This window comes from Lytechinus variegatus, chromosome 1, assembly GCF_018143015.1.
Source record: "Lytechinus variegatus isolate NC3 chromosome 1, Lvar_3.0, whole genome shotgun sequence".
Classification (NCBI taxonomy): Eukaryota; Metazoa; Echinodermata; class Echinoidea; order Temnopleuroida; family Toxopneustidae; genus Lytechinus; species Lytechinus variegatus.
This window is the reverse complement of record NC_054740.1, coordinates 80672241-80684954: the sequence shown is the minus strand read 5'-3', so window position 1 is coordinate 80684954 and position 12714 is coordinate 80672241. Positions and strand designations below refer to the sequence as shown.

General features: G+C 36.3%; 1 protein-coding gene across 1 annotated transcript in view; it reads left to right on the top strand.

The window, feature by feature from the left end:
* The first annotated feature begins 6482 nt into the window (after nt 1-6482).
* The window catches only part of LOC121424760 (atrial natriuretic peptide-converting enzyme-like), a 48982-nt gene continuing 42750 nt past the window's right edge, over nt 6483-12714 (top strand). The window contains exon 1 of the mRNA XM_041620532.1: nt 6483-6709. Coding sequence (XP_041476466.1) covers nt 6690-6709 — 20 coding nt within the window. The 5' untranslated portion in view covers nt 6483-6689. The remainder of the gene's footprint in view (nt 6710-12714) is intronic.

The window sequence follows — 12714 nt, the reverse complement described above, 5'->3', positions numbered from 1 at the left end:
GACTTATAGATATGGAAAGCCAATAAAGGCAACTTTCAAATGACACCAAAAGTTGGAATATTATTCATGCTTGAGCGAGCACTGCCCACTGAAACAGAGGGTATGAAAATTAGGGTGGGCTGGAATTAGCCTTCCAATTTCTTTCAGATGTTTTGTTTGGTACTTGCAAAGTTGAAGGTTATTTGGTGAGTTAAAGATCAGATGTTATCAATTTGTTGTTTGTGAAAATTTCATACGTTATTAAATTGAAATTTAATGCATGAGTGATCATGAATTGCAATTTTTAGTGCAGCTTTATCATGTGGATCATGTGGATCTTAACAATGTGTTCATGACAGTCAGGAGAAGAGGGGTAATATGACTTAGGTAGGTGAAGTAAGTTGATGGGCTTAAGGTCAACAGAACATTTAGCAACCCCTCCCTCCATCTCTACCCCCTCCCCCACTTCTCTCCTCCTGGGAGACTAAGCTTGGCTAGGCTGGGCAGGAATTAGCCATACAGTTTTTTGAGAGGTTAGTCCTTTGGAACTTACAAAGCTAAGGGTGTTCTGCTATTCATGAGTGAGATAAGTTTTGGTTTTAATAGGCAAATTTCATGAATTACTCAATCGAAATGTACTGCATGAGTGAACAGGAATGCAATTTTAGTGTAGCATATTCATCTTGTGGACATCAGAAGTGTGTTCATGAGAGTCAGAGTAACGTGATGGTACATGTACCTGTTACAAGCAAGAGGGCGAGGTATGCTAAGACTTGGTTAAAAGGGCATTCCTCTTCTTTTTGTCGTTTTTCAAATTAAAAGTCATAGGTACCCTCCCCTCTTCACCTCCATTTTCCAGCCCCCCCCCCCTCTCTGTCTCATCTCCCGGATTGTAGCCTTTTCAAAACTTAACTTCCAAGTGACCGGTGGCTGATGGTCAGTTTGAATGATTGTCCAAACAAATTAATGATTATGATGATTAATGAAATAATTTATTGGAAAAAAATGAATGTTTTATTGATCACATTGCATATTGAATGAGTTAATTTACTGATAAATTGTTGATTGAATGATTGATAGGAAAAAGTTGATGCCCTAATTCAGAATTAATCATTAAACCAACATTCTGCTCTGGACTTCACACGTACATAAGAATAGCCATCAGTCTCTCAACAGGAGGGGAGGGTGGGAAAGAGGGAGGGGGCGGGGCTGAATGTTCTGTTGACCCTTATTCCATCAACCTACTTCTCCCACTTAAGCCCTATCTCACCCCCTATTCTCCCGACTGGCCGACTCCCATGAACACATTGCTGAGATCGCCATGATAAAGTTGAAATGCTGCCCCAAAAGAGATCCAAATGATAAAGCTGAAATGCTGCTCCAAAAGTGTAATTTGTGTTCACTCATGCATAAAAGTTCAATTTAATAACTTAAAAAATTTGCTTAAGCTATCAAAACTGATCAAGGTTGATCATTAATTTATCACAACGCCCTTAACTTTGTAAGTTCGAAATGATTTGCCTCTCAACAACTGAAATAAATTGGAAGGCTAATTCCAGCCCACCCTAATTTTCATACCCTCTGTTTCAGTGGGCAGTGCTCGCTCAAGCATTAATATTTTTCCAACTTTTTGGTGTCATTTGAAAGTTGACTTCATTGGCTATCCATATATGAGAGTCTTTTTCCCCAAAGTGCTACATTTTTTATTTGGCAGCCATTTCAAAAGTGTATATTTTTTTTGGGACGCACTGTATATATATATATATATATATATATATATATATATATATATATATATATATATATATACAAATACATACTACCATCAAAGTTATTCAAGAACTTTATTGCAAGCGAGATAGTGATGTTGATCCTTGTTATTTGTTAAACAATGGACCCTATCATAATAAACCATCCTCATTTGAAATATATGTGGTGCAGGTCAATACAACTGTTATGATACAATTACCACTAAAACTACTGGTCAGGTAATAGGGGCCCTAGATTTTAATAAGTCATTTGATTAAAATCCATATCACCATTTCATTATACCCCCCCCTCCCATGCAGTCTACCTGAAGATTTGCAAAGATGGCGTTATCAGAATATCCGAAAATTCGATGGCCATTTGAAGCGGTTAGGAATACCGCCATCTTTTGGCTTGAAGAAACAATGAATTCGAGCAATGATGGAAAACATATTCAACCTGACAAAATGAAATATGTTTTTGATGTTTTTTTCATCTCGAAGCTATTATTAAAAAAAATCAATATTCAATTGTAGTTTGAATATTTCGGAAGGAGTTGGTGTCTGTAATCTTAGTTGAAGGTAATCATGAATAGACTGACTCTCTGTACTTGAACTATATGTCATCATGGTTGATGGTTGAAGGACCACGCTACTTAAAATATTTTTTTGGGGGAATGATTTTTACCTAAATCCTTGCAAACCTTGTCCAAGTCGGGCCAAGGTCAATGGTCAATTTCTGGTGATTATTGTCTCCTAGGCAACGCTACGGCATATTATATAGTCACTCAGAATGGAAATAAAAGTAAGTTAGAAATTATATGATATAGAGGGTTCAACTCAACGACATGACAGACAGACAGACAGAAGTGAAAACGAATAAGGATATTATAAAAAAAAAATAGCAGCAATAGCAGATATCGTGAAAATAAGGGTAATGGAGCAAGACGGAAGAAGACAGAAAAAAAAAATATTTATATGGTGTATAATGTTCTTTTATCCTCTGTACAGCCATGACAGGATTGAGATTTAGTTCTGATGGGGATGGCCGCCAATTCCATACAAACCTTACACTATTAGCAAGGTTATCTAATCTAAATTCATAAATGCAAAATTCTTCAGAATATTATCCTCAAATAGACCCCCTCCATCCTCATAGTCCCATGGTGGCCTAGGATTTAATATCAAATTTCTTGATTGTAAGACCGTATGTATACTGTGGCGGTACAGGGAGGCATTGGGACCCCCCCGTCAGAAATTTTAAAATTCTGGACTCTAGAATGTCTCCTCCCACTTGCCCCCCCCTTTTTTAATCCTGCTGTCTCCACTGTATTCGTTTTTATATTACACGCTTTCTCTAGGTCAAATCGTATGCAAGAGTAAACCATAAATTGCACTTTAATCAAATCCAATTATCACACAATAACCGGTGTAGTAATAAAACTGCAGGTAATATTATATATTCTATATGAATGGTATTAATTTTCAGCCGAGGCAAGGCCGTTGGTCAATGATAATTCAAAATGACATCAAATTCTATTGACCAGACGAAAAATAAATTATTCGCTTTATAGTCACTTTATGTGACACTTTACGTTGACAAATTTGAGTTGTTTTTGACTGGACGATGATGTTAATATTTTTTTGCGCGACACAGATTTAGTTCAGCACAACTGTGCATTCCCCTTTGAAGGTACCTTACCGGCGCCCCCGTTAATGTTATTTAGTTAGATGGGTACTGTGGGGAAGCATAGTTTAAAACAGCGGTTAATTTTCATTTTCACATGCAGTCATGACTATACACTTTAAACGAATCAGATTAAAAAGACTAGTAGGCTGCTGGATGTAACTGATATGTCCAGTCATATGTCTCATTATTCTAGTCAGAAATTACTGTGTCCTAGTAAAATATGACTAGAAAACACCGAAACCTGACTGAATTAACAGTTGCACCCAGCTGACCCTTGCCATCTAGTCATTTTTTACTGATGAGTTGTGGTGTATAGTAAAGCTGGATTGATAGTGCCGTTCCTTATGGGGATGCAAAGCGCAATTATTTTACCCCCTTTTCAGCTCAAACTCCGGCTTCAACAGCAATTATTATTTTCATTATTTAATCATCATCATCATCATCATCAGTTTCATTACTCATCTTGATATCATTATTATTGTCATCATAATAATTGTTTTTGTTATTATTATAACTTCTATTAATGTTTTTAGTCATCAGCACCATCGATCATCATCATCATCATTAAAATCATCACCATCGATATCATTATTACTCCTTTGGGTTTCTGCAAGCATCAATAGATTTTTTTTTTATTATTTCATCCCGAATTCGAACTTTGTAAAATTTGTCTATACTTGATATTTGATAAATAAAACAGGAAATCGTCATAGTTTATATTTGTGTCAAAACTTCACGCTAAAAACAGAGAGTAAAAATTCACCTAATATTGGGTAGAAATGGAACATGCCTGTTTGTTGGGTAACATATTACCCCAATATTGGGCAAAATGCATGTTTGAAGTTTAAAGGGTAAATTTCAACGTAAATTGCGTACAATTTACAAAATATTTAGCATCTTTTTACCCAGCAAACATTCATGTTCCAATTTTACCCAATTATGGTAAACTTTTTAGAGTGTTAGATTTAAAATATCATCTAACTCTCAAGAGTGCTTGAGTAACCTTTATCGTATATATTCTCGCTTACACCAATCGCGCCCAAAGCAAGTTGGAATCGCAGTTGCATACGATATCATTTCATTATTTTCGTTGGGTATACATCTTCTAATCAATCATCTGAAAAAAGGTAATAGCACAATCGCGTTTTGCATCATGTATTATTCAATATTTTGTAGCCCAGCCTTACTTGATTGCTACTCTGATGTCAAAATTGTATAAATCTGGGCAATTGACATCTTCTAGAACTATTTTTATTTTGTAATTTCTATCTTATATTTTGTCCTTTCTTCTGCAATTTTTCAATCATACGTCAGTTATTTTATTTTGTTTCCCCTTTTTATGCTTATTTCTGCCACCCCCTCTCTTTTCTATATACGATTTTTTCTTTAACCCCACCCAATTCATAATAAACATGTTGTACGTATTTCACTTTTGAATATTTTTTCATCTCCGTTTTCTGTTGAGATTTTTTTTTCTGTATTTCATTCTATTCTTTAATTCATGTTTTCGTTAAACCACCACCCCTTCTCCTCTTTCTTTTTTTGTGACAGTAGAACTGTCTGTTTTCATTTTCTTTTTAATGACACCATCTCTTTCGATCTACCTTATTTCTTGGCCTGCCTAGCTTTTCTAGCATTTACTTGTGCCTTATTTTAGATTTAAAGATATACAGCAATCATTAAAGCTACTTCGACTCACTGAAAATCTTTTTGTTTATTCCAGTTTTGACAAATTGAACTTTTCGTTAAAGTCTGTATGAGAAATTGTCAAATCTATTAATTTTTGATATTTTGAATTCAAAGAAATATATAAATAGAGATAAAAATCACAATAATTATTGACAGATTATAATTACTGTTGTCTAAACGATAAAAAAATGATATTTGTGGGCATTTTAGACATCAAAATGACAGATGACTTGGAAAAATTTATTTCCAATCATTTCGTTTGTCACAGATTTATTTTTAATGCACGCTTTATACCAGTATTGGATTTCCCTTTAAACGCCCAGTACCCTACGATTTTTCGATTTTGCCTAAGACCACTTCTCAGACAAAGCAATGTAAGAATATTTTATGAGATTAGCTGAAACATAATCTGTTAAATAGTACACTTTCATACAGCTTAAAAGCTTTTACAAATACTATAATGGATAGGAAAAGGATAGAGAAGTCATCGCGCTTTTGAAAGATTGAAATGTTAAAATGATATTCTGATATCTTGATCAAACATTATACCGAAGCTTTTGGACAGGTTCATGCATGTTAATGTGAAGCGAACGTTCATGTATGTGTGAAGCTTCTCATTGGTTGATCTTGGGTGGCGCGCGTTTTCATGAAACTGTTTTTGCTATTGGAGCGATTCCGAGCTATATGTCGTTAGTGTGTTCCATCACACAGGTCATATCGGTCGATGTACCTCCTATTCTTTCAGAATGCTTGGAAATTAGTGACATAAAAGAAAGGAGTTGGGGAGTAATGGGGAACAGATAAAGAGAGAGAAAAATAGGAGGGGTGGACAACAACAAAAATACGAAGTTGAAAATTGTCTTGATTTATCTCGAGTTCGTCCCGAAGCTGTTGAAATGAGTTTTTTTAATACACTTTTCATGTTATCATGATTGGTCTTCGCCAAATTAAGATAAAGATTCAAAAGCTGTAGGTAAGAGAGAGAGAGAGAGCGGGTGAAGGGGAAAGGGAGGGGGATAGGGAGTAAAACCCGAAAACCTAACATTTTCCTATTTTGAAAAAGTCTCATTATAATGGGTAGATCTAGAGAGGGAAAGAAAAAAAAGAAAGAAAGAAAGAAGAAAAAGGAAAGAAAGAAAGAAAGAAAGAGAGGGGAGGAGATGGAGGGGGAGAGAAGAGTGGGTGAGAGAGTAGCGTGAGTGAGTGAGTATACTTGTGGTACTCTATTCCAAGAGAATGTGGAGAGACTCGAAGGGTGAGAGATTAAGGGGGGGGGGTGGTGGGGTGAGTGGGTATTGTCAGGGGTAGAATAATAAAGCCTTCCATTTTTCCTTTTGATATAAATATGGTGTTTGATATCGAGCGCCGTCATTGTCTGCGAGTTTCACAACTGAGCGGGGAGCGCTCTTTGGTCACGCTGGTGTTTTTTTTTTTACAATCTGGATTTCGGCAAGCTCAGACAACATAAGTGTAGTAGCTGAAAAAAAAAAAATCTCATCCACTCCCATCATCGTCGTTCCATTAGAAGATTTAGCGCTTTAGGAGATAGTCAGGCAGATATAATTCATTTTGAGAGGCTAAACGTCATGAAGGAATACAATCACTGGTGAGTCGAACGTGTTTAACTTCTCCTTTTTTCACTCATGCCCAAATGGCCTTTCACACCCGATCAAAATTATTGTAAGGATTAAATAATAATTATATCCTCGTTTTGGGGATCATTTTTACAGCGTTGAGAAACAGATGGGTTTCTCAGCCTTACATTGAATCGGAATTTGAAGTTCTATTCGAAGTAAAGAGGTGCATGATTATTATATCTTGTAGTTATGACGACAAATTAGTTCGAGATATGTATTTTTCCGGGAAAAAAGGGGAAGGAATGGAAATGTATATACTCTAGATCATATTGCGAATCATGATAGGGGCTTTCGTATTGAGACAAATGCCTGTTAATTGTTAGCGCTTTCGTATCATGCTTATCCTCATCATTGTTAGCATTGACCTGATTACCCTCGAGATCAAGGTTTGGTTGTGTGCGTGTGCGTGCCCATCAGTGGGTGTGGGAGGGTAAAGCTTTGAGCCTTTTGGATGTGGGTGTGTATGAATTTTAAGGGGTGTGCAAGGTGGCATGGTCTAGTGGTCTAAGGCACCTGACTCGACACGTAAAGGTCCTGGGTTCGATTTCCGGCCAGTTCGCCGTTTCAGTGGGTGAGGGGGTGTGATGGGGTAGAGCTTACTGGATGTGGGTGTGCGTGAATTCGAAGGGATGTGCAAGGTGGCATGGTCAAGTGGTCTAAGGCACCTGACTCGACACGTAAAGGTCCTGGGTTCGATTTCCGGCCAGTTCGCCGTTTCAGTGGGTGAGGGGGTGTGATTGGGTAGAGCTTCCTGGATGTGGGTGTGCGTGAATTCGAAGCGATGTGCAAGGTGGCATGGTCAAGTGGTCCAAGGCACCTGACTTGACGCATGCAAGTCCTAGGTTCGATTCCCAGCCACAGCACTTTGGGCGAGGCATACGTATACTACTCACTTATCCCCCGGCTTTTATCATGCATTTGAGTAAAATGTTATTAATCTTTCTTCAGTACCGTAGGGGATTTGAATGAAGAATCCTTGCAGACGATTAATCATTTTGTCTGTGGAATGTTTTGAGGAGGCAAAGGTGTAGGAGAGGTATATAGGCAAGTCTGTGGGAAGGGTTTTTTATTGCAATCAATTTTTTTTCTTATGATAACTTGAAATATTTTCATTGCAAATGAAAATTTATGGCCTGATATTTACAAGATGATATTTTTAAAAATGTGTTTCGACAACAAAGTATAAGAATGTTATTATCATAGTCTAGTGTGAATAAGTAAACGGGTCCTTAAGGGATCTTTTTTTTCGGAACTACCTTGACTTCAATTTGAAAATAAAGTCTATAAGAATGCTATATATTAATGGTACTGCTATTATTATCGAAACACATTATATCTCCCCTCCTTCATGCTCTTGGCTAAAGAAACAAATATTGTCTCACTATGCGCTTGATGGCTTCGGAATCTGCAATATGGCGTGGAAAATAATGAAGCAGTGAAAACACTCTTAAAGGGCACGTTACTGTGTGTTTTACAGCACATAAAATTACATCCATGACATTAGTGATCAGACTGTGCCATTGTAGGTTGTAGTTTTAAAGAAACCATCTTTTATCATATTTCATATTTTTTATATACCTGTATTTAATATGAAATATGTTCTTGTTTATTATTTGCTGATTACAATGCTTTTTTACAATTGAAACTGAATATGGAAATAAAATAATGAAAAACGAAATGATAATTTTTCATATACCTTTCATATATTGATAATAACAATGTCAAATACTTGCTTGCTGGTTGTCAAATGTGGTGAGGGAGCGCAAGGAACGGTAAGAGAGAGCGTAATTCAAAAGATGTTTTAAACCTCCACAAAATTACCAAAGTGTGTCAAATGAAATTGAATATAAGGACATTATTTTGGATGAATTTCATATGCCTTTTAATCATTATAAGCTATGCTTCCCCAAGATGCTGTTCTATCTACATTAGGAGGGTGTGCAAGGGACAAGCCCCCGCCTGGGCACCCCATCCCATCCCACCCTTTGCTTCGATCCGCGTATACCACTGCAACCTTCATTGCATCTTCATTCTGGCGTGGCGGGCTGTCAGTTTCGTCTCAATTTTATCCGCCATAAAGTAATTGTGAAGGCCTCTGTCCATCTTAAGAGGTCTTCGCATACTAGAGAGTGAAGATGGTGTTTAATAACGGAATCCTCAAAATGTAATCGTAGGGATTATTGCAGCCTGATTATTACTTAAGCCATACCCCAAAGTACAATCGCACAAGAAGTGTACGTGGAAAGCAGTTGCATATCTTGGGTCGTATTTTGTAAAAGCATCTTTTCGATGATGCTGTAGTTGTTGTTGTTTCCCTTCAAATAATTCAGACGAGGTTTTTATTCTCGGTACCAGGGGTATGCAGTATTCCAAAGTCCCAGTCAAAGTTTATTTCTATACATGCAAATGTCCCGAAAATTGCCGTTACGATTGGGGAAGCAGAAAATTATATCAGGCCAATGAACATTCGAGCGTATTTTGTTGAGAAAATAGAAGGTTTAAAGCTGTAAGTTATTTGCTTTTTTATATAGAAACAAACGTTGGTATTTATTTCATATCCCCTCAACTTTTTAAGGACAATAACGAGATATCGTTATAGAGTTAAATGACAGACAAGATTGCGTTCCAAACAATATTTTTTTATTATTAAAACTATGAATTCAGGGTGGATGACCGACAAAATCGTCATAACGGCCTAAGCTGAAATTTCATGCTTCATGGCTTTTCCAATTATGATATAATATGTTCGCGGTTCGCAACACACATGGAAATTAACTTGACATATCATTCATTTTTAAGTTCATTTTGATCACCTGCAATGCCTTCCGGGAACGGAAAAACACTTTATTTGGAGGTTACCGGAAGGACAGTCTAATACTAGGAATCTTGCAATGAACTGTGTAAGATTCTAAGAAGATTTTTTTTTCTTCAAAATTGGTTGGATAGAATGGCTCTTTTACACAAGAGGAACACTGGCGTACATGGGGGGGGGGGGCTTGGGGGCTATCCCCCCACAAAAATCGCGACCAAGAAAAAAAAAGAAAAGGCAAGGGATAAAGGTGAAGTATGGTACTATTTTTTTGCTATTATGTCATTTTTCAATATCTTGGATTTTTGTAATAAAAACGTGGAAAATGTTTTAATCGCAACTATGTATTAAGTATCGATACGCCATATCGAGCCCCCTCAAAAGATTGGGCTCATTACGCCATGCACTGCAGAGGAAACTGTAAATGAACCATCAATTCCTCGAAATTTTGTTAAGGTGTTACATTTTGATTTAGTAACAGATACTTTGAAATGTATTGCATTTTGTATTCACTTGTTTGTAATATTATTTGATTCTGTATGCCGAATAAAATAATAATAATAATAAAAGATTTGACTTAACTTAAATCATGTCTTAGTTCATTTTCCTGACTCTCTTTTTATGAAGTTTAGGTCTTGATAACATAACTACTAATATATTTCACTGCTCTCATTCACGTTCTTTTTACCTAATATACACAAAACAAATCAATATTGTGTTTATGTCATTTTACGTTTTTCTGAGCCCTGTTTTTTTCCTTCCTTCCTTTTTTTTATAATTTGTTTTCATTGTTGATTGTTATTGTTGCTTTGTTATATATAAGAAGAATTGTAAAAGCAATTACATTCAGTTTATTTAGTTATTTCCTCTCTAAAGATACTTATAGAATAGAATGATCAAGAATGTTCCAGGAGGCTCTATAGTACAGCTGTGTTACACATGAGTAATCTTTGTTATCTCTGGTATGTCCCAAGAGAGACAATACAGAGACAATAGAGACTGCTTTACAATAGACTTGTATTGGAAGTGGAAATAAACAACAGGCTTAGCTATTTTGTTGACATGTTAATTTCACTGAGGTCATTCAAGAGTCTTCCAGAATGTGATTACTCCAGAAAGAAGGAGAATGTTCTTTTTAAAGTGAATAATAGAAGTATCTAGAATAGTTGAAATGTTTATATATAAGGTGACAGTTTCTTCAAGAACATTATCATATTGTGAACTTATCTTCGTCAGCCAACTTGGATTAAATACTGGATTTTACTTTGGATTATTATCGCAATCTCAAGAGACGTAAGATCAATATTTATTTATGTATTATTTATGATTGTTTATGGTTAATTATTTCCTATAATAAAAAAGGAAAATCAATTTCAAATCATTTTATTGTTATTTGTTGCAGTATAGTAACAGCTTCACAATTGTTTTATGTGCATAAGTTCAAGTGGTCCTAAGTTCAATTTGGACCTCTCTTAAACTCCTTTCTAGTGAGAGGGCTATTCCCCTTGGAAATGGAAAGCATCAAGGATTTCCATTAAAAAATAACCATGCATTAATAAAACGTAAAATCGATGTTGCAGAAATGTTTAAATCAATAGCTTAAGTTAAGAAGGACTCACTTGATTTAGCAGCTTACGTCTAGCTAGATTTGACCAGGGATCAATCTTCGGAAATTATCGACTTCTTTGTAAATGTCAGAGTCGATTTATGTAGAGCAGTGTGAAGGAATTCGGGACTTTTGTTTACAGTGTTTCCAATGTGTTGAGTAGCAAGACATAATCTTGCTCAACCCTGGGGTTCTTTGATCGAGTTCATGCTGCCATTTATACAGCACACCAAACCGTGGAAGCTCAAATCAAGAGAAAGAATTGGCGTCGACTTTTTAAACGTAACAGCCTTTATAATTAGCGGTGGCAGTGTTTAATCAGAAAAGTAACTAGTGCCTTGTAGAAATGCACCCACCCCTACCCCAGGGCATGCACTTGGAACATTTTTTAACAGGGGGTGCTGATGTAAACTTGATAACCTAAGAAAAAAAAAGTTTCAGTACAAAATGAAGGTCATTTTGGTTTCGGGAAATTTGACAAGCAAGCCCCCCCCCAAAAAAAAAAAAATGGTGGGCAACCTGGAATTCTATTTCTCTTATCCATTCTCCAAATACACTATGTACAAAGATATTGAAGTTCCATCTCCCTGCTGTATAAAAGAAATACCAGAGAAGGCGCTCTTATCAGAATTGAGAAGTATATAGGATCACATAACGATTATGCGTTATACATACAGTGTATGATAATCGCAAGTGATGATTAAAGACGGTGCCCAAATGATATTCATATAGCGGCAAAATGGCCCAAAGGTGAGTAAAAATCGTTAACTGTACATTATAATGAGTACCATGAGTAAAGTGACCATAATCATCCCACTAATAGTCTTCAAAAAAAATTGTTCCCACCCTTTTCTCCTTTTCCCCTTTTCACTTAAACAAAAATTATATTTGAGATGTCGCCCCTGGCTCTCTGTAGCGCTACCCCTGACATTTGTAGATGTGTAAGAATTTGTTCAAAACAAGTCCTACATTGAATCGTCAAATGTATAAATGCTTTATGGTCCTGGTGCCCGTTTCATAAATCTGTTCGTAAGTTAAGAGCGACTTTACGAAAGACTGGTGATCCTTTCTTACGCGCTAAACCATCGTCAATGAACATTTGGTGTAAACCATTCACCACAAGAAAGGATCACCAGTCGTTCTTAAAGTCGCTCTTAACTTACGAACAGCTTTATGAAACACCCACCAGGATTCCTTGTCGCGTACTCGATCATGATGATAGATATTGTCGGCAGCCCCTCGGAGTGACATCTGACAAGACGCACGACTGGTAGTCCATTTGACCTTTTTTAATTATGTTTGGAAGATACAGATTTGGAGCACACTAGACGTTTAACGCACTTTAAACACTTCAGGTTATCTTGGGTAGACGGACACTTCAAGAGACCTAGGGACATTTTTAACTTATTATTTTCGTTCAGGTACTCAATTCCACGATGGATGTGAAGGAAGACATGTTGTCGTTGTCTTATTTTCTAAATTGAAATAAGTTTTAAAATGGGAAAGGGGAAAGCTAATAATAAATGATAATCATCTTATTATTTAAGACTATCTTGTAA